At 42.2% G+C, this 23604-nt stretch overlaps 1 protein-coding gene across 4 annotated transcripts in view; it reads left to right on the forward strand.

Annotated features, from left to right (window-relative positions):
• The window catches only part of si:dkey-12j5.1 (uncharacterized), a 157523-nt gene extending 134227 nt beyond the window's left edge, over window positions 1-23296 (forward strand). For all 4 annotated transcript variants that reach the window (XM_061245194.1, XM_061245201.1, XM_061245209.1 and 1 more), the window contains exon 11: window positions 21229-23296. In XM_061245194.1, the coding sequence (XP_061101178.1) occupies window positions 21229-21405 (177 nt within the window). In that variant the 3' untranslated portion in view covers window positions 21406-23296. The remainder of the gene's footprint in view (window positions 1-21228) is intronic.
• The last annotated feature ends 308 nt before the right edge of the window (window positions 23297-23604 follow it).

A 23604-nucleotide genomic window follows, 5' to 3' on the forward strand; every position in this document is an offset into this window, starting at 1 on the left:
CACACATATTAGTGTTCTCTTCCTGGTTTTAGTATCTAAAACTCCCACAAAATGTTCACAAAGAGCAGTGACGTAGGTTTTTTGTCCCTAACTCCGCCCCCAGAGCCCAATTCCCCGACCCCCTCAGCCTCCTTTGCTCAGCACTCTGTGTTAGCATTTAGTAATGTCATCCGACATCCGTCATGTCACATGGGAAATCGTTTTACAAACAGCTCTGAAAAATAACAGTTAGAGCAGGGGTGCACAACAAGAGCCGATCCGTTACAGGATTTTGTGCCAACTTCTGGTCTTAATTATTTAATTGACTCAATCATATCTTATATGACATGTGTATGAGTACCGGCTACAGCTGCAGACTGCAAGTGTATCCTAATGATTTTACCTTGCTCAAGCAGAGGCTTGAACCAGGTTAAATTATAAAGCTGTCAGCAAATTAAAAACAAGGCAATTGTTTGGAACAAAAACCAGAGCTGTGCACCTCTGTGTTAGATCCTGAAATATGTTTCTACCAAAAGTTTGTTTTACATGAATCAGTATGGAACACAAATCGAAAGCTCCAGGTTGATTTGAAAAGCTCAAAAAAAGAGAAAATACACATGTGGGCTTTCTGTATTTCTATTTTGTATATAATGGGAAGCAGAAATCACAATTCTACTGCTGACACCTACTTACTATAAGGTGCGCAGGTTACATTGGGCACCGCCTGCACTTACTACTGAATGTGTTTGTAAAAGCAGTCTCTCAGGAAGAGGCCACAGCTGCAGTTAGGTTTTACATTTACCACAGTGTCCATATTGCGAGCATAAACAGACACGTTCAGTTGCTGTGGGTGTATATTAAAGTGCCCTGAGGACCAATTCGGGTCTTCTGCTTTCAGGTTAGCCATAAATAAGTCTGGCTAACGAATCTAAGCAAGTGTTACTTTCACACCGCGTCACATTCTGTTAGCTGGCTGCCGGCATGGATGAGAAATGTTGTGTAAACCGCAAAAAAATAAAAATGATTTCTTAAATTTGTCTGGAGGCGAAGGACAAGACATGTATTTTGAGGATTATATAGCTTACCCACTGCTGCTAGCCTTCTCAGTGCTTACTCCTCCAAGCCATGGGATAAAAAAGGCCATTCTGCATGAGCATTCTGTTGTCATTTCATACAATGTGGGACATACAGAGCATGCCTTGCTTTTCACTCTATTAAAAAATGAAGTCTGCCTGTATGCAGTGCATTGTGGCATGAAGACGTATTCCAATATAGCGGAGCGCAAATTCCGTTTTTAAATTCCACACTGAGCAGTTCATTGAATAGCATGAAATTCCTTCCGGTCAAGTGTATGCAAATAATTAGAAAGGCAAACGTGTAGTGGGGAAAAAAAAGATTACCCCAGGTTGTAGCTATCACATTGGATTGGGATGTTGATGGAGCAGCAGAATAAGAATGCATGTGTTTATGAGTTGTTGAAATAGACACCTCTGAGCTACCGCACTGAAGTTGAGCTCAAGGAGAGCTTCGAAGCATCTTTTAGCAGTAAACAGAGCAAGGCAATTTTTTTCATACTATTGCACACGGCCTGTGATTGAGTATATAGTTGGTTCAGTGCTTCTAGCTTTTTTGGAAAACAAATGAGTTTTCTTACAAGCACCGGGTTTTTTTTTGTCCCATGAGACCGAGCCTATCGAGGTTATGGTAATACAGGGATGCAGACATTATTCACTAGCCTGGTAAACTTTTTTTATTTGCGTCATAATTATGCCAAATCTGAAGTGGCTGCAGAAAATTGGAAGTAAATAAGAATGTCTGTGCAGGTGTAATAAAATGATGGATGTAACTACTTTATGTGAGCCACAAGAATAAGTTAGCGTGCTCATTCTCTTCTGGGCAGCTCACAGGGTGAGCTAAGATAAGGGTTTGGTATGATCAGTCCTAGCAACTTCATTTCTAGTCGCACCTGGTCGCAGGAGCACCAAGGAAGTCTGATGTGGTGTGTTCAGGCCTAGTGTACTTGCCGTACTTTAACCTTTAGACACCGGTAAAATTAGAACAAAATCCTTTTATCTTTATTGTACATTTTTTAAGTTATGCATTTGAGTAACATTGCATGCAAACGGGATTTTTTTTTTTTTTTTTTCATGACATTTCATTTTTCAGCTCGGTGGCTCATTCAGTTAAGGTACCAGGTTGTGGTGTGTGAATGGATGAGCCCCATAGTCTTGGATAGAATCTGGGCCGCGCCGGTGCTGACTGTGGCCGGTGGCTCCATGGAGCGGTGCACGTATGGCGGTCGCATCACCCGTGGTGCAGGAGGGTTCAGCCGGTTAGAGGTCCGCATTTCATCACTCCCTAATGACACCCGCTGACTGGGTGCGGGGTGGGACTGCTTGATAATAAATGAATGCAGCATAGTAAAAGTCTTCCTCCAACTCCACACTATACAAGCTTGGCTGTGGGCTGTGGTGTGAAAAGAAGCAGCTGGAAGCATTGTATATTTCAGAGGAGAACCGCGGATGTCTATGATCTCCACATGGTCAGTGGAGATCACGCATAAACACGGCTACGGATGCAAATATCTAATCGGACATTCCAAATTACAGTGAGAATTTCACATCTTCAGCCCCACGTTGGACAGCAGTGTTTATAAAATAAAATAAAAATTATACAGAAAAAAATAAGCATGTTCTCTTCTCAGGGACTTGCATGAGTGTTTTTCCATTTTTCCATAAGCACTTTCAAATGTGTATTTGACCCAGGTCTGCTTTTCAGAGGTTGTCCCCTAAATCTATGGAAAGAGCATCACAGCGGGTGAAAGTGCCCTTGGACTGAGAGCTTGGACCTTCAGACCAAAAAAATAAATAAATTCACCTTCGGTGACATGACGGGCGCTTCATTGCGGTAAACATGCTTCAGTCCCGCAGTAAATCCCACATGAAGGACACGCGGTGTGACACGCGTGACCTGGGAGATATGACTTTCACAGTAGGGTAGGCAACGGGCTCACAATACCCACTGGGGAGTTCTGGAAAGAGTAGCGAGTGGTGCCCCATGTCATGGGGTCAGAAAGCCACAGGATGCTTTGGTGTGAATACTGATAGTTAAAGTTCTTGGTAGGGTGAAGGGATTGTGGGTAATCAGTGGTGCTCTCAAGAAGAGTTTTTCTTTCCCCAAGGAAAGAGAAAGCAGAAAAAACTGTGATTGTAGCATTGAAAATATCGTGTTTTTTATGCCTGCCACAATCTGGCAGAGGATTGTGCAGTGGTTTCGTGTTTCATTTGGCGCTTCTGCCTCAGAAGATCTGCCGGACAGTGGGAGATTTCTTTTTATTTCCATAGTAATTTCTAGTTGTTCGCACAACCACCACCAGGTGGCATATGTGAGCACTCTAATACACAGCGGTCTGTAATACTTGCAGGTTCTGACAGCAATGCCCTTTTTCATCATGAGAGGCTTGCATTATCATGAAAGAGCTGAAAAGTCTGTTTCCCGAAGTAACCAACAGTACCAAAATACTCGTCAGAGGGAGACATGCTTATGTTTTGTTTCGATTTATACAGAATTCCGATAAAAAGTTTTAAACATAGATTTGTAAGGGATGCAATTTCTATCTCTTTTTCTCAGAATGTGGACAACCCTGATGGAAAATAGACAGGCTTGTTGCTGGGACAACAGTGACTTATGCACAAACCTGCAAAAACCTAAAAGGTTAATTGAGGAGGATAACGTAGTCCATATAAACCACCCGGTGAAGTCGCACTCAGACAGCAGAAATTAGCTCAGCTGTTATGAGTGAGCTTCTTGTCGACGAACGAAGAGCATTTAGAAGGGAACGTGCTTTTTCAGAAGGACAAGACCTTTTAATGTTATCTTTATGAGCGCCTCAATTTAGTTGTTTGAGAATCACTTTCCGCCAGCGATTAATGCGATAAACTTTATTTGTCCTCTCGATTCATACATAAATGCAACATAGGCTATAGCGCATAATCACAAACAAATATTTCCATAGTCTTCCCAAATGTCCTGTGAGGTCAGCCTCTTGCCCATAATGGTTACGAATTAGCGATTTCATTCACAAGTATGGTCTGATTTACTCCCTTTTTCTATAATGGCGCCACGCTGAAACATTTAATTGTATTATTTCATCTTTGCAGTGCATGGGTCATCATGAAAAAATGGCCGCTTAGGCTTTGTTTGATTTGCATGTAAAAGACAACATAGGTTACACGTTTGAAATACATTGCTTCGTATCGAGCCCCAAGTAACCAAGCATTTGACCATAACTGCACATAATGTTCCCACTGCTGCTTCCTTTAAGAAGCAGCATTAATGACTTAGTAGAAGAAAGGCACAATGGACAGAAGATTCAAGCACAGAGGCTGGACTGTAGGTGTTGGATAGCAAGGTCAAGAATATTTACGATCCATCTTATAACAAACCGATAACAAATCAAACCAACCTGCATACAGACTCATTCTAGAAGGCACACGCTCTGGATGATTTTTTTTCCATTCGAAGAATAGAAAACTCAAGCACTTTAAAAAAGTCCCCGCAAATGGTACATTAATCAGAAACAGGTTGAGTGTATGCAGGGCAGGCAGAAGTCAGTGTTGTTGTGCGGATTAATATGGTATTGAATACACATAGGAAATGAAAACTAATAGGAGGCTACGCTCTTTCTTCACTCCTGGAATTGAAATATTGACCTGTGTCAAAACATCCTCATCATCTGTCCTTCTACACCTGTTTCTGAATAGATATCAGGCAGAATATGATGGTTACCATACCCTGTTAATCCTTTTATTTTTGAGCCAGCATTTAGACCTCTGCCAAAGCTAGCACAATAGAAGACTGAATGTCGACTGAAGAAAGCCAGATTTGCTTTGCTTGCTAATGTAAAAAAAAAAACAACATAAATTGAGTCTTCTTTAATACTTCAATTTAAAATGTACATGTTTGGTAACAATTTTTCATATCTTAAAAGCCATTTAGCTTCTAACTCAATGTCAAGTGCCACGCTAATGAACTCACACTTTAGAATACACCGCTAAATATCATTAGTGTGCCAGAGACAGTATAATGACATTTTAATTTGAACCAAATTATTATTTTTTTAATTAAATGCAGGCTTAATAGTTTCAACTCAATTATGTTTGTGAGGACAAGTGGTATTCAAAAGGTTAATAGATATTATGCAAAATGATTTTTTGTTGTTGATTGTATTGTGCGTGAGGAGAGTGGAGGGGGGGGGGGCACAGCACTTAGCTGGGATATGGATGGCATCTGTCAGGTAGACAGAGAGGTCACCTGTGAAGGGGCCAGGCCCTCAGTCAGCGGCGTAGTATATCAGAGCGAGAGAGAGGAGTTTTAAAAGGGAACCACAGGGGAACAGAGGTCAGGAGATGATATAGAGCGGAGGGATCTGGAGTGAGTCCTTGATAACAATCTAAATTATAAAGGCGGTGAGCGAGAGGCCCTCCTCACCAGGCAGATCCATTCATTTCCTCAAGGAGAGAGATGGTAGCGGCACGCACAGACTTGCGGGTACATCCCCGGCCGTAAAGAACAAAAGGCGACGGCGGCATCGGTCGAACTTCTCCCAGACGGGGAGACGACCGACAGGGAAAGGCGCCTTCTTTCTCCTCCTCTTTCTGTGTGCCGAGTTAGGTCACTTGTCCATTGTTTTTCTCTGCTTTACCTCAGAGTGCCCCTCTGTCAGGCAATGTGTTAATGTTTGCAGAAATTTTACAGGCTCAGCTCTGAGACAGCTTGGAGTGCAATTACAAAATTCTTTGTTGCCCACTGATGGGCAAATGAACTGTAATTGTTGTTCCAATTTATTCATCATCATTATTTCACTTATATTGCTTTTTTTTAAGCATTCAAAGACCCAAAAGAATATCCTGTCAAAAGTGCATCCTAATATGTAGATTTATTCAAATGGCCTGAAACTACTTGCAATTGTAATAATAATGATACCAATACTGATGATAATAATGCTTGCCAAGTTTTGTGATGATCGGATCAGATAATCAGACTAAGCATTCAAGAGTTACAGCTGTTTCAGTAAAAAATGTCCATGCCCACAATTTACTGATATGTCATGGACAAACAGCGGCGTCAGAAAAACATGCATCGGGGTTGCTCCTGGCATCCTCTATGTCAAATTTGGTGAATGTTGTGCTAATGTTGTATTAACGTTGCAGAAGAAAAAGCTTTAAGTAAAAAATATATATAAATAAATGTCTGATCTTGTTTCTTGATGAGAAGTTATTTATCGGAAAGGAGTAGGATCCAGTACTGTAAGTTATTGTTTATTCCATTAACCATACCTAAACCATACCTACTCTTTCAAACCTGCATATTTGCTGGAGTGCCCCCTAAGGGGCGATTGATTCAAAATTGTATGTGGCTACTTGTTCTATATCGGCCACTCCTGGTTAAACCAGGCGACTGCAGGCACACAACCTGAGACTATGCTGACCTCATTCTCCTCCAGCGACATGGGCAGTGCGTGATTGGTGGTGTGTCTGCTGTGTGGGAAAATAGCGAGAATAGGCATCACATGAATCAGAGGAGTCGCAGCTCTGCATCCATCTCCACCTGACGTCAGCAGGAGTAGCTGCTGGGGGGAGATCAACAAGTTTGAAGATCAACTCACTTTGTATCTAAAATGTTAAGCCTAAAGCAGTGTCAGGGCTGCAGACATGAATCCCATAGTCCCCCGGTAATATACAGTGGCTTCAGAATGTATTCAAAACCTTCATTTTTGCACACTTTATTGTGTTGTAGGTTTAATTTCAAATTAAAAGCCTCTCTGTTTTTGGCTGCATTATTCCTTCCCTCAATTCTGACCAGTCTCCCTGTCCCTGCCGCTGAGATGCAGCCCTATAGCATGTTGCTGCCACCACCATGCTTCACCGTAGGGAATTAGCCAGGAGATGAGCATTGCCTGGTGTTCGCCAGACATAGTTCTCGGCGTTCTGCCCAAAGAGTTCAATTTTCCTTTTCCTCATGCTCTCAGAGTCCTTTAAATGCCATTTGGCAAACTCCAAGCAGGGTGTCGGATGCCTTTTACTCAAGAGTGGCTTCCGTCTAGCCACTCTACCATAAAGGTCTGATTGATGGAGTGCTGTGTGGCCAAGTGGTTCAAAACTTCTTCCCTTTCACAATTATTTAGGGAGCACTGAAAGCTTTAGAAATAGTTTTATACCCTTGGCCTTATCTATGCTTTGTCTCATTTTTATCATGGCTACACAGGCTTGTGCCTTTCTAAACTATGTCCAATCTATTAAATCTGCCACAGGTTGACTCAAATCAAGTTCTAGACATATCTCAAGACAATTAAAGCAAACGGGATGCACCTGACCACAATTTGGAGTGCTGCAGCAAAAAGACTCTAAAAACATTATCACTTTGTCATTAGGCGTTACTGAGTGTAGATAGACAAAGAAGCAATTTTATCAATTTAAAATAAAATCTACTACACAATAAAGTGTGCAAAAAGTGAAAGGGTCTGATTACTTTCTGAAGCCACTGTATGCGGTCACAGCTCGGCGCAATTATTGAGAGAAGCTCAGAGAATTCAGTAAATTAAAAACTAGTGGCCGATTTAGCAGGCCTATAAATTAAGACTGACATGATCCCTTTTAATAAAGCTAATTTCATCAAATGAGTGAAAAATACCATAGAAAAGTAATTAAGACTAGCTCTATGAATTACAGCTACACTACCTCCACGGCCATTTTGTCTAGGCTTCTGAAAATAGGAGAAGTTAACAGGGCAGGCCTGGTTTAATGGCTAATCCTCATCAGGTCTAACGCAAGTTTCTGTCATGAAATCAAGGTTATGAGACAATATAAAACCACTGCAGATAGAGGACTTGTTATTTAGTGGGCTGATATTGAAAAGGCCCAAAATTAGCCATATTTCGATTTGACACAGCAGCAGGAGGTGAATCAAAAGCAGCAGGCTCTCAAGATTTCTGACGTTGATAGAGTTACTGTCCCTGAATCAAATAAGCATATTTGCCTAAGTTATTGCAATAACTTTTAAACAGCGTATATAAATTCAGAGGGGTAACTGTGGAAGCTTCCTCATAGTACCGGATATGGGGATAGCTTATTGGGAGTCAGGAAAAGGTTTGAGTGGTATTCCTTACTAAAAGCTGTATACCAGATCTCTTAGGGTGCAGGATGTCATGACCAAACAGTTCAGATTGGGCTCGAAAAGTTGAGCAAAAGACAACAATAACCTATTGAGCCAGATGTTACACTGTCTAATTTGATTAACTTGACAATGTCGTTGAGGCCCAGTGTTAGCTTCAGCGGATATCTAAAAAAACTCATCATATCTCAGCGAAACTATCTGAATGGAGAGATAGCACTCCAGGTAAATGGAAAAATAGCTTAATTGAATTTTTTGGTGGACTGCCCCTTTAAATTTGCTATCATATTTTCAAAGCAAAAAGGGTTGTACGGTGCTAGAAAATGCGACCGAAGAAGGGGATGTTGGATACATGAGCTTCAGATGAGTTCGAAGAAGATTTATTGAAGCAAGAGAACAATCTGCAGACAAGTAAATTGGCATTTGAGGAGTGCCACAAACAATAATGCCCTACATCTCACACAACAATATACAGGTGTCCAAAAGCCATTACAGGGTTGGTACCACACAAAAATTGTATGAAAGTAATAACTGGATTGGCTGTGAGAATGTGTGTGGCGATCAACAATAGCCAGTTTCATTCCAGAGCTTTCTCCCCACGTCTATCCTTGCCCTTGCTTTACAGTACTACCATCGCCTGTGTCACTGAATGAAATTCATAAGCAACGATTGCATATCCATTTTTTCCCGGAGGGCTTAATGGCATTGTGTTGGCACTGATGCCTATGTGATTTGCCAGCAAGAAAAGGACAAAGATAGAGCGTATAGTGTTGATTCCTCTTATAAAATGACTGTGGTCCCCCTCTTATAGCAGGCTGTGCCTGAAAGTGATCAAACACCGAAGTTGGTGGCAACCTCTCTTCCCTCCCCTCATGAAGGAATCCATTTTGTTTTCCGTTTATATGCAATGCGCAGTCCTCAGCTTTCTCTAAAGGCATGGCTCCCATAAAATAACTTTGCCTCAGGAGTGTTAAGGTAGTGAAAATGTCGGCATTAGGCCTCTGTTTGTCCCAGCAGTTGCAGGTTTTGCTTGCGCACAGACCCGCTGTTGAGTCAGGCCTGGCGAGCGGCCGAGGTTTGTGAGCCGCCGCCCGACTCTCTCCCCTTGTGCTGAAGGGAAGTCTCAATCACAGCCCAAATTGAATCCTGAAATTCATTGCGGATGTAAAGTAGAAGGGCTTTTCTGCTTCACTAGGTGTAATACAGAACGTCCATTTTGGCCTCTGGTGTCCTCTTCAAAGGACACTTACATACAATATTTAATGCAGTCCTTAGCTCTCGATTCATTTTTTATACATTGAAACGCATTAAATGATTTAAGCATTGATGGGAACAGTCTTGGAGGTGGACATACTTTTTTTTTTTTTTCTCTCCCCCCGCTCTTGGGTTGTTGTTTTTCTTTATTCCCAAGACGTCTGGCCAAGGCTGCTTCCTCTCTCTGGCCCAGAAGTGGAGCCTGCGTCCTGTGTTCTCTCCAGCCGGTTTGAAATGCCCACCAGAGCCGTGTCAATCCACACGCAAGGCCTGGATGTATTCAAGCAGGAAGCAGACAGTAGGGAAAAAAACCCTAAGTTTTCAAATCATCGCTCGCCTGCCGTGCGATTTAGCACGGAGGAGTGTGTCTATTTCCATTTAATTTATGCGTTTATTTATCCGTGTTAGGGCAAGGCTTTTGTGTGCGTCATTTTTATTTTCTTCCACGCTTACCTTAATGCTAATGTATTTTGGCATAAGCAGCTCACACAGTCAGTTCTCATTACAGCCGAATGTTGCGAGAATCAGAGGTGTTATTACGGAAGATCCACATCGTGCTTTTTCCGGACTGACACGCAGCATTAGCATCAAGCGGGGAGCTCCCGGAACACGCAGGCACGCCGCGCACACGTGTCCGTGTTAGCATTTATCACGCGCCGCTTGAGTGTTTTGTAGTCGCCCCGCACCACCGTGTAGCACGGCAGATGTTTCCCGAACGCATCTGGTGACAGTTGGGTGGGCTGCGATTATAAGCTTTTGTCTTCGTGCAGTATGACGGAATGAAGGGTCTTGAGGTAGGAGGGCGGTTATTTTTGACAGGGGGAGAGGGAGGGTGAGGTGAGAGTCTATGTACAATGAGTCAGTTTAATCCAGTGTTAAGATAAGTGAAATTATTTACACTAAGCATTCTCTGTTATGCCAACGAAGCGAGTCAAAGACGTTTGGAGTTTAAAACAACACAGAAGTTGAGTGCTTTTGAATAAATTACTGCTTTGCCATACTGACCTTTTAAAGCATAACACCACTTTTCCCTGTTGTGCATTACTTCCTGTGTTAAACGTGGCACATGGGACCTCCAGGCCTGGCATTGAAGGGAACAGCTCCTGAATTAGAAATGAAAGTGGAAAGAAGAACAGCTGACATCATTTTAAAACGGAAAAATAACTTAAACTTTAATGCCCATTCTAAATTAAAAATATTTTTCATTGATTCCAGGAGTTTGCTACGCTCAGCACGACACTGTGGTATAAATTTTTATGGATTACATTTTTCTTACTGCTGCCAGTAGAATGGCCTGTTAATTAGAATGGTGAACTTTAAGTCCAGATTTACGCCATGATTTGGCATGGTCGTTCCCTGGAAGTTATCGACTGCAGACATGTATTAAGCTTTAAATAACAAATCATTTAAAAGCCATTTGGCCGTAGGATTATGGCCTAGACTGTTATTGTTTTAACACTTTGTTGTTTTACCATGTGACAATGTAGGTCTTATAGGTTATGCCACTTGTGGCAACTTGCTTATTCATTCAGCATTATTGCTTTTTAAAAATGCTCGTGAAAATATGTATGTTCGTAGCTGTCTTTTTTTTGTTTTTTTTTTTGTCTTGCCAGACCAGCCAAATGGCATTTTCCTTTTCTTGGAAGCCAGCACTTGAGTGTAGCATGTAGCATCTGTGCGTAAAGCAACAGCGATTAGTGCATTTCTTGTGCCAGTGACAGGCCCACTATAGTTAGCAATAGCAGCAGCTACACAGACGAATGGAAATGTAACAGAAGCAGTGATGCAACATTTTGAACACAAAAATTTAAGGCCTTCAGGACAGCTCCCACACCAGAACAATTCACACATATATTTGCTAGACAGCTGTGACAGATACGCAGTATTATTTTGTTTTGTAGGACATCCATTTTACATCACTTACATGACATTACATCACCTCTGCAGCTGTACTTTGAACTAAGGCACAGAGGCCCACATCTCCCTTTCTTTTGATGTATTGGAACTTGGAATACACAGGACTGAAGTGAAGTATATAAAAGAATCCATTGCATTTACAAATACATGTGACAAAATGGCAAGCGAGTTTCCACATTTTCACTCCTGGGTTAATGAAAGCCAGAGTATTTTTACAGGCGAATGACTCTGATGTCAGGTGCCAGGCAACACACATCACAAGCGCATTACACGGAGGAGAAAATCATGCTAGTGCCAGCAGCCATTTTATTTTAGACCTTTCTCAGAGCAAACTGCTGAAGCAGGAGTGAGGTTGGTTAGTACTTGAACAGGAGGTCTCCTGGGGAAACTGAGTCGCTTCTTGGAGAGGTGTTGTGGGGCAAGTCGGAGGCACTCATCCATCTGGACCAAATACACAATAATTTGCTCTAGTACAGTGATGTGGGTGCTGTACTGTAGAAGCCATTCTTCAGGTGAGGTGTTCAACTTAGGACCTTACTTACTGTGGTCATTACATTCCAGGCGTTTCTATTGTGTGGGCATGTTTACCCCTACACTATGCATACAGTAGCCTCCTGTATATTTAGCATTAGTCTCTGTGAAGCACGGCTCCAAAAACATTTGTAAAGGCTGCTCGAGTGACATCATGAGTTCCAGTTTTGCTTGTATTAAAGCTGGGGTAGGCGATCTTTGGGAGCGAGGAGAAAGTGGGCAGAAGAAGAAAGATTTTGAATGTCTACAGCGGTGAAAAACCCACCCCTGTCCTCTCCGTCAGATGTCATCGTGGCCTTTTTTTCTTAAAATAAAATAAACACATTTTCATCCCTGCTTTCAGAGAACATTACTCAGTAACAGACTGATCCTGATGAATAAACTGCATATGAACATCACAACTTTGTGACGCTGATCCTGGTGAATATGAATGAAATGAACATCATAACTGCATAATTGTGTTTACACGTAAGATAATCTATCCGAGTAGGCCTACTATACAGGCTGTTTTCACTGGCATTTAGGGAAGCTGATGAGATGCGCTTTTTTTCCTGAAGTCTGGGGTGATGGTAGATGGGTGATGGCTACTCTCAGATCATGCTCAGTGTCCAACCTGTTCCCCTGCTTTGACTCTAGTTGGACCACAGTTGAGAAGCCATTTTCACATAAAATAGGTGCTGAATGGTAGGAGGATTTTGACTGCGTGAGTGGCAGGGCACGGATACTCTCCCATCACATTGCTGCACCAGAACTGGGGGAGGCTTACCTCACCGAACTTCCTTTTCGGCATCTGATCACATGACAGCTCCACCAGCTGGTTCTCTTCATTCTGATTCTGAAGAGGTCACGTGTCTTGTGAGCTTCTCCATGTTTCTCCGGGAAGTAGTTGTGAAACCCGAAGTTGCAGTTTAGTGAGATGCGCCGTGAGTACTTTTTAGGACATTTTTGGCCGTTGTATCCAGCTGTTGTGCTTCATAATAAGAGTTGGCAACATGTCAAGTCCGTCTTTGGATACACGATTTACCCACAATGCGAACTTTGAATGCAGCGATTTTGTCAGACTGTTCAAAAATATTGTCCCGTCCCTTGCATAGACATAGATACAAAACTCAAGGGGGGGGAGTTTTCGTCGTCGAACAGCTCAGTATAAGGTGAGATATTCTCTGAAAGGAAGGCTGCGATTTCTGTTTTAAGTTGGTAAAAGCGTGACAATGATCGCCAGCGATCTTCCGAGTGATACAACACCTGGAGGTGTTCAGAGGCCAGGTCTTTGCACAGATTTGTAAAACAGCGGCTGTTCTTGGCACGTCATATCTGCGCTTTGCCATGTTTAGCTACTGCTCGAGTGACACGTTTTCAATCAAATTTTGAAGTGACCATGGCAACGGCTACTCTACTGCCACACACGTCTGTCAAAATAAAAGTACAACATCAGATTGATGTAGGATTGAAGAGTTGGCTTTTCTAGTGTTAAAGTAGAAGTTTTTTGACCACTCATTGGTGACCCACCTGCTGTAGCTCCATCTCACTCATTTAGATATAGGCACTTCCATTATTGGCTTTCTGTTAGCATGTTGGAAAAACTTAATATTGGAGTCATTCATACTGTACTAGTGCTTTTGTATTTAGCTCAGTCTGGGTAAGCATGCATACTGTATTTCTACGCCATTTTTTGCATAATATAAATCACAAATTGTAAATGTAAATTGTACAGAATGTGCAAAGATTCTATATTTAAAGCGCGTTTTAATAGTTTGTTATTTAAGAGAAAATGCTTCAAATACATCTTTAGTTGACTTTACAATGAAAAGCAGACCTGGATTTGCCAGTACCTCACCATGTTCCGTTACAGATATATCAAGATTGGGACTTTTTATCTTTTTTTTTTTTACTTCTCCCCACTCCTTTCACAGTGATAAACTATAGCATGTCAATTCTGGGATGAATGCGTTCTGTTCCCCCAAACCGTTCCTTATATTCCTTAACTGAAAGATTACAGCCGTCGAGAATCCGTCACTGTCTTTTTGCCGGGGTCCGCTGGACCCTACGTGTGGCTTTTTGACCGCGAGCTCTCTGGGGCTCAAATCAACAGGCCAGACCTGTTTCTAAATGAGCTTGCAAAGGACACGGTCTGGGCTCCGCTGGCTGTTGCTTGGAGACCATCCCTCCTATGGCGAATGCGTTTCCTTAGGGACCGGCACAGCCTGTAACGCTCCCGCTGGCCTCGCATGATTAAGCGTACGTCGTGAAGGTGAGCTCAATGTCCTGAGCCCGTGTTTCCGGTGGTAATGTGCCAGAGATAATTGCATTATAGCTAAGGCTGTCATTCACACATGTATAGACAACAAAAGCTCCTATTCTCTCCCCCCCCCCCATTTTGTTGCTGGTGACGGATGATATGTAAATATGCCGGTATGAATGATGTTTCGTATTAGTAAGGTAGCTGCGGTAATCTTAATTGACGCCATAATTATACTCCTCCTCGCCTTTCCGGTGACATTCGTAATCTGAATTCCATCAATTTCTCTGGCATGAATGGACCAGAAAGGTGTATACTGGTCCAGGAAGATGCACCTACAATTTTCAGGCTGGTTGACCCTTGACCTCTTTAGGTGTAGCCATGACCCTGGAGCTTCCTGCTGGGTCTCTGTGGCTTTCTCCAAAGGATTGGTAAATTGGTGGGTTTCAAGTAACTGTCCAAAAGGCAGCGGATCCAATTACTTGGCTAATGGTCTGGATGGATGGGGCTCATTCTTGGATCTGCGGAACACACCTCTAACCTTAAGCAAGGGGCCTAGATATCGTAGTGACCTCACATACATAGCACTGTGTGCTGACCACACATTTTTAACTTTTTATTTCAGTTTTATTTTTCATTTAAGTTTTATTTTGGCACTTGGCCGAAGATTTTCTTTTTTCATCTTGTGGAGCCTGCATTAATGGTCTTACAGCCTGTATCAGGATATCACTGAAGGTTACTGTTCTCCATCTGGCTGCATTTAGGGTCAGTATAGCAAAATATTCATACAGTATGTGCACCACTTAAAGATGGGATTCATAGATTTACATTTTACATTTACATTTTAGTCATTTGGCAGATGCTTTTAATCCAAAGCGATTAACAAGTGCATAGGTTCTTCCACAGGTTAAAAGCATCAAATCCATAACTAGTAAAATACACATGAAGAGCTGCTAGATCCATTGCAATGAAATCCTGTTATGTTTATAACCCTGGCACTGTATTCAGGGCAGACCAGGGTCAAACACGTAATCATTTTGGATTCAAATACTTTTCTACGCTTTACTGCACTCCAGAATGCAAACCCGACCTTCTGGTCCTCTCGGTTGGCTGAAATGCTCCAGGCAAGATCAATCGAGCACAGAAAAGGATTTGAATCCAAAACAATTACGTACTTATCTGACCCAGGTCTGAGAGTTCCCCTTAAGCATGAGTAATTCAAGCAAACCAGTTAAAATAATTTTACATTGTTGGACTATTTATTACTCTCTCTCTCTCTGAAGAGCAGAGTGTGTTTGTGGGAACCCCCCTGACTCAGGCCTACGGTGTTATTTCTACAACATGTCTTTGTTAATGTGTTTGTTATCTGCGGCAGGAATGAGAATGAAACTTAATGCACCTTAACCCACATTCTCATGTCCAAACTACTTACTGTTTCCAGATGGTGAGAGAGAGTGTTTGCACAACTTTGTGTTTGCATGCGTGCGTGCGGGTGTGTGTGTTAATCTGGTTTTGAGAGAGGTCGTTTCTTGTTCCATATGTGCGCTTATTCAGAGAAAAGTGTTTTCATTCCTGGCATGTTGAGCAGTAAATCATTTTATTTTTCCTTGCTTCATCACTGTATGAGTCACTGTATAAAATGACTGATATCTCAACTACGGCTGACAGGTCCAGTTCATTTTTATGAATTGGTTCGTGTCGCAGCCAAATTCATGATTCATTCTCATAATTTGTAGTGCGGTGAAAATAATCATTGCTTCCTGTGTTTTGAGGGAGAAAAGATGAAATTTCAATTTGAATAGAATGACATTGAAATACATTGAATCAGCCCCCGGACCAATCCAAATGGTAGCTGAAATGAAATGGTTTGTGTATTGATTCAGACAACTTTTTAAATGGAAACAAATCATTTTAAATGGACAAACCATTCCACTGATTCAGCACTAATCTGACCATCAGTCTCAAAACTACCGCACAGTGCTGTATACTTGAGTAGACTTTTTCAAATTTAGCTAGAGCAATAGCTTTCTCCACTAGCACTCGACTGCCCAGTTGATTCTGTCTTTGACTTTGACAGCTTGGTAGCTTCTCCTTACCATTTCAAACTACTGCCCTGCTCTCCTGCACTTTGCAAGGAAGCCTTCAATCAGAAGGAAGCTCAGCACTATCTACGCTCCTGTTTCAGCCACAATAACAAGGGGAAAGTGTTTTCTGGAAGAGGGGAAAAAGCAGCCACCTTCAAGACAAGGAATTCACTTGCTGGCATTCAGTCATTAATCCTTATTCAAGATGAGAAAAAATGAGTATATGTCCAATATACATACTTTTAGATTATGTTTTTTGGCCTTGGGCAAAAACGGTATAGTATACCTCACTCCTGGTCCTGGAGAGCCGCAACGTGTGCTGGTTTTTGTTTTCACCTTAATATCAGCAACCAATTCAGACCCAAGAAACCAGGTCAGGTGTATAATTAGTAACTGTGTAATTAACTGCTTTAATTGGTTAATTAAGTGCTGAGTAACGGCGAAAGTCAGCGCGCCCTGCGGCTCTCCAAGACTAGGTGTGAGGACCACTGGTAGAGTACAGCACTACTTAACTCCACATCCTGCGGGCTGCAGTGTCTGCAGGTATTTGCTCCTACTGTGCGCTGCACCACCTGATTTCACTCATTAGCTTATCTGAACCAAGCAGGTAAAATAATTAGTGAAATCCGGTGGTGTAGCGCACGGCAGGAGCAAATACCTGCACACTGTGGCCCACAGGACGTGGAGTTGTGTAGCACTGGTAAAGTATGTCATGATGACAATGTTTGATGATATGGCGATTTACCTGGTCCTTAACAAATACTGGTCAGTCACTTCCCTGTTCCTTTCCTCGTCAAGGGCGGCCTCATCAGTTCATGATATAGCTGTGCTCTGCCTGGTCTTTTAGCATGGCTGCTATAACCCCGTCGCTATCCGTCGGTGTGGACTGATAATCTGTTAGAGTGCAAAGAGCATCTCTCCCTTTATACACAGTTGGTGTACTCTTACATGAGGCTCAATTTAGAGTCATAAAGAAAACCAAACTTGAACTGAAAAAACAAAGTGTTGATAAAACATTTAATAAAAGCAGGAGCTTGTGAGATGCTGGGATGTGCTTCCTTGCAAAAACAATGGCCTTTTATCCATGCTTCTGGAGTGGCACCAGGTTGCCTTGTGTTTTAAAACCAGCAAGCAGTTCAAACCCCAGAAACCAAGTGAGATCAGTTAGCAGAGTGATCAGTTCTTGTAATGGAACAATTGTGTTGAGTTAAAGCTAAAACTAACAGACCTTAGCAGACCTGGGACCAGGATTTGGAATCAGTGGTGTGAAATCAGACCTGGGTCAATTACGCAATTTATTTGGATTCAAATACTTATCTTAAAATGACTGAATTTGTTTGGTTTATTTTAACCTATGAAATACTCTCGAAACGTGCAAACCCTGCCTTGTGGTTCTCTTGGCTCAATTGCAACAAAACAAATCACGTATGAATGAATTACGTAATCCAAAACAATTACGTAACTGTTTAATTGGATTGGAATTGAATTGTAATTGGATATACTCTGAAGTATAATATACTCAACTGTACTCTGTATTCTGTGTGCTTTATTTTTTTCTTGTATGGCTGCACACAACACAAGGTGAGTACAAGCAGTATTGTACTCACATGGAGTTTAATTCGTAGTTTGTTGTGCTCTGCGCTGAGGTGTAACCGTCTGGAACTTAAAGATAATGCATACTTATTTTGTCTCTCGGATTACAAATAAGACTTGCTTTAGGTGTTGTTGTTTTCAAAAGTAATTTCTAAAGATAAATCCTGTGGCCATTATTGTTACAATTACCTTTTTTTCCCGCACTCCATGTTGTCACAATGTATTTGAAGAAAATAATTGCTTGCTATCTTTTTTGTCACCGTTAGTGCAAACAGTGCGGTATCCCCGCAGTTTTCCTTTTTCTTTCTTTCTTTGCATCTAAAAGTGATTTATTTGTGCTCGGAAATGCTCACTAATTAGCGAAAGCTAGCAGCCATTCACCCTGTGTGGTGCCTGTATCTCAGTGGATGGAGACCTGAAGGGGGGAAAAGCACAATATTCCGCACACTGCTCCACTGCATATTAATACAGTTTAAATCAAACCTCTCCAGGAGCGTGACTTTATTCTGCTGTTTTCAAAATTCTTACTTTATAGCTATTCATAAATATTTTGCTTATATAGAGTAGACATATTAACTGAAACATACGAATTACGAATACGAATTATTGGAACCCTTGATAAATATGAACAAAAAATACTGTAAACTCTTGACATATGTAAAGTAGTGCACTTTATTAATGATTCAGTGGATTCGACCAAAGTCCTACATTTTCCAAATTAAAAATGTATGTCCCCAATTGAGGTTTCTCAATTATTGACACCCCTGGTTTAATACTTTTTGCAAACATCCTAGGGCAAAGATGACAGCCATGTGTCTTTTCATATAATGTGTGGTAAGGTTTGAGAACACATAGTTAAACAGGTTAGTTAAACAGGAATGACACAATATATGACACAATATATTTCCTTTAGACTGAGATTCACGAAATTAAGTACACCTTTACTGGCAATATTGATTTTTACATTTGAAACCTATGGTTTTCATTAAAGAAACATGTACTGAAATGAAAGATAACGTGGTCCCATATGTTTGAACATAACATATACATTATTAATGCAGCCTTTTGCTAACTATCAATTTAGTTGGAATGTTGGCTGATGCCTGAGTTAAAAATGTGTTTTGCATTTTAGGCCAGATTAAAAAGAAGTTTTACATTCATCAGATGTTTTAAATTTGTGTTTAATACGGTCCTTTGCACATTTTGTCCGGTGACACCGTTCTATTTGAATGCATTGAAATATTTTTCCCCTTCAAGCTTCAATAGCAATTGACCTTGTCTGCTGTCATCTTGCTTTTCTTTAATCGACTGGCCTTTATTTTAATTCTTCATGGGCTGTATCTTCTGAAGCACCTTGCTCTGGTGCCGCTTGAAAAGTAAAAGGATATAAAGATATTATGATATTAGATTATTTTCACTTTTCTGTTTGGCGGGCCTGATTTAGGTTGAGAGGAGCGCACAGACGGGGGGGGGGGGGGGGGGTTTGACTGATGATTCAGATGAAAACATTGGCAGTCTCCACTCTTGGCCCTCAGCGGAATTCGCCGGAGCTGGTGAAAAATGGGCCGCTATTTCGGCTTTCTTTCTTCGCCATTAACTCGCTAGCTTTGTTATATCGGATTCCATGTAATGTTTCTCTTCTCTTTTCATTTTCTTGTTTAGTTTCTGATTGCGCGCAGTTCTCCGGATTCAAAGGGAACGCCGTACTCGGGGGGCGGGGGGGGGCAGAGCAGAGCGATGTTCCCTTGTCCTTCAGTAATTGCCGCTCTCAGCGTTGTATAACCCTGTCTGCGGGGGAATGTCTTAGGGGGAACTTAGTGAAACGGGGTCACCCGACAACTTCAGGCACTCCCCACAAACCGACGATATCAAACGCTCCCATTTAGTGCTTCCAGCCCCCGCCCCTCAGACTAAAAGTTGTTTTGTTTTTTTTGGAGGGGGGTAATTTTAAAGTTCATTTTCTGACGCTTTTTTTCCAAAGCTACTTACAGTTGATTAGGCTAAGCACGGGAAAGTCCCCCGTGAAGCAATGTGGGGTTACGGTTTCGTTTGTTTTGTTTGTTTGTTTATTTGTATGCTTGGATGTTAATTGTTGTAAATATTTAGTGTAATTAGTATATTATCATAGGTAAAAGACTTCGTGTAAGCCCTTTTCTTGTCTCTCCCAGCACAAAAAAAAATTAAAATAATTTTAAAGTAAAAAAATAAAAGGGCCTTGCTCAAGTGTTCAACAGCTGCACCGGCCTCACCGTGCCTACGCCGGGGCTTGAAGCGGCAAGCAGTCAAGCAGCCACTAGACTACACGCTGCCCCAGCATGCCGCCACAGGTTGAGACTGGAGTCTCAGTGGTGCCCCGAAGTCTAATCAGCCGTACTCCACTCCACTCTCAGCACCTGCGCCATTATCCTCTCCAGCCAGGTCGCCCGCTGGGGACGGGAGTTAGAGCGCCCTCCGCAGGTGTGTCTCCGCCCTCGCTGCTCCCTCCACGAGGCCGGTCGTCTCCGCCGCGTGCTGAAGCGGACGGACCTGAGCCGAACGCAGAGGCGTCCGTAAGCCTGAGCGGACAGAGATATGAAAGGCCATTTCTGGAGTACAGAGCTGTTGCTGGGTTGTGGTTTCCGCTGCGGTGTAATAGCGCGGTGGGCAGGTGCGATTGGAGTGCCTGCACACAGAGGGTTTGGCCGTGGTTTCATGATCGTCTGATTGTTTTTCTTGAACCTGAGCCCAGCCCTTTATGTCCGTGTTGTACCTGACCGAGCTGTCTCTTTTCTCTTTTGTCTTCCCTCCTCTGTGTGTGCCTGTTTGTGTGCGGGTGTGCCTGTTTGTGTGCGGGTCTGCATGTGCGTGTGTGTCTGCGTATGTCCGTATGTCTGTGCGTGTCTGTATGTGTCTGTGTGTGTGTCTGTCTGTGTGTGTGTGTGTGTGTGTGTGTGTATGTGTGTGTCTGTGTGTGTGTATGTCTGTGTCTGTGTGCGTGTCTGTGTGTGTTTGTGTGTGTGTGTCTGTATGTGTGTCTGTATGTCTGTCCGTGTGTGTGTGTGTCTGTGTCTGTGTGTGTGTCTGTGTGTGTCTGTGTGTGTGTGTGTATGTCTGTGTGTGTGTGTGTGTGTGTGTGTGTATGTGTGTGTGTGTGTGTGCGTGTCTGTGTGTGTGTGTCTGTATGTGTGTCTGTCCGTGTGTGTGTGTGTGTGTGTGTGTGTGTGTGTGTGTGTGTATGTCTGTGTGTGTGTGTGTGTGTGTGTGTGCGTGTCTGTGTGTGTTTGTGTGTGTGTGTCTGTATGTGTGTCTGTATGTGTGTGTGTGTGTGTGTGTGTGTGTCTGTCCGTGTGTGTGTGTGTGCGTGTCTGTGTGTGTTTGTGCATGTGTGTCTGTATGTCTGTCCGTGTGTGTGTGTGTGTGTGTGTGTGTGTGTGTGTGTGTGTGTGTGTGTGTCCGTGCGCCCGTGCGCCCTCGTTACAGCTGTACATGAAGCTGGGCTGTGATGATGCGGCCATGCTGGAGCACACTCAGCAGCTGCTGGGGGAGCTGGGCCCTGGAGACAGCGCCGCAGACTCAGGGGAGGAGGATCTCCCGCTGGAGAACATCGGGGACGACTTCGTGGAGAGCAGCGACGACGAGGACGCCATGGAGCACTAACAAAGAGCAAATCACTCTCCCGGCTGCTCTCCTGCTCTCTCTCCCTCCCTCCCTCCATTCTGCTCCGTATCTCCCACCTCTTTCTGTGTTGTCTTTTTCCCCCTCTCCCTCTTTCACACTTTCCCCATTCCTTTTTATTTTGCTCATTCTCTTTCACTCTTTCTTTCTTCCCGCTCTCACATTTTCTCTCTCTGCCCCCCTTCCTTCCATTCCCTGTCTTCGATTCTCTCTTTCTCAGTTCAGTTTAATTGTGTTTTCTGGTCGACATTACCAAAGCAAGTGTTGGTCACATACGGTAAAATGTGTGTTTTCCTGCAATCACAATAATAAAACAAGAACAGACAGATTTAAAAAATTGTACCATTACGGTTATGAATTTTAATGCATTTTTACACTCCCTCCTTCCAATTGTCTCACTCTCAATCTCTCTTTCTCCACCTGTGGGCAATACTTTATGAAGTGCCTTTACCCCAGGGGTGCACAGCAAGGGCTGATCCACTTCTGCTCTTAATTATTTAATTAGCTAAATAATGTCTTGATCAGACATTTGTATGCGCACCAGCTACAGCTGCAGACTGCTGTGCTCAAGTACATGAGTGAATCAACTTCATTTCTAGAGCCGTCATAAATAAATAAAATAAATGAAGGTAATTCGTTGGAACAAAAACCAGCTCACAGACCGGGCTTTCCAGGACTGGAGTTGTGCACCCCTGCTTCCAGGACTGGAGTTGTGCACCCCCTGTCTGTTATCCAGTACCTCCCCTCTCCTTCCCAAGGTATGGCAATGGCCACATATAGAGGATGTACCTGTAAATATTGCGGCAGATTTAGATTTTCTTAGCCCATGTCGTACTGTCAGATGTTTTTACACAGACAAACCTTTGAGCCGTGATTTGTCTGACCCATGTTTTGAAGAAATTTACATGTGTTGTCATAAGGGATTTAATGTTATCTACTCCCATGTACAGTGAACTTGTGATTTGGTCCCTTTACATGAAATGAGTCCACAAAATGTCAGTATGAGATACCATCTGTATAAACCATTTTAAGCAGATGAAAGGGTTGAATAATGTATTAAGAGTACCTTTGTTCTCAGGTGTGACAACAAAAGTTCTTCTGACAATTGAACAATTGAAACATTATTGTATGTATTGTATAGTACGCTTATGAGTGAATTATAAATGCTCCGTGTGTGTCTCAGGAATGTTTTGGGAAGGTGTATAGGATAAATATTTCAAACGTCAGGTACGGAGATGGTAAAACTCCATGCCATTATCATTACTGTACTTCCTCCAAAGTTAATGAGCTCCATTTAAAAAAAAGAAAGAAAGCATGTTTAAAAAAAATACAATAATACTATCTATTATATTCACTCAATCGTTTTATATTGCTTTGAATTAAAACTATCAATTATGAGCAGCTTCAGAACTAGCCTCAGTTTCTGCTAAATATAGACACACATCTTACAAAATAGTGACCCATTTAAAAGGGCAGAAAATCATTAAAGCAGACCATTTAAGGAAATTAAACCTTTGACATTGTTTAATCGTTTTTTATATTTGAGAAAGAATAACTGAGAATTATTATCTTCCAATTAGAAACCATTGTTAACAGTATAAAAGCAGCCAAAGGTAATTTCTCAGTCCTTGGGCAATGCATTAATGGTGTGTGTAGATATCTCTGTTCACTAAATCTCAATCTGTACTGCTAAAATAAACCGACACTCTGCCTTTTCCCTCCCTGTGATATTGGAACATGCTTAAAAGTCAACATTAATCTCCATAGAAAGTGGTTTACTCTAAATCACCACTGCTAAATAGACTGTACTAATGTGTTCAACTTACAACGACATCCACTGTATTTTTAGAAAAATAAAAGCGGATGGAAAACACTCCCTGTGAATGATGGTGCACTCAATGTGGTTAGTCAAATGGAACTGTTCAGGTAGCCAAATCTGTAGCAGTATACAGCGAAAGAAAAATCAAAGAACCTCAGACCAGGGTATAGGGCATTCATCGAGTGTTCATGAATAAATTAGGTACGGTATGTGCCGATTATTGAGTCGCAGGGATCTATACAGGAAAATGTTAAGCCAGTACATTAACTCGATATCTGACTTGGTGGGAGTGCTGAGGCGAGTGAGAACTTTCCGGAATATGACATCCATTCAGCCGAGAGGTCTTGTCTCGAAGAGGGTCG

Source organism: Conger conger, chromosome 1 (assembly GCF_963514075.1).
Source record: "Conger conger chromosome 1, fConCon1.1, whole genome shotgun sequence".
Classification (NCBI taxonomy): Eukaryota; Metazoa; Chordata; class Actinopteri; order Anguilliformes; family Congridae; genus Conger; species Conger conger.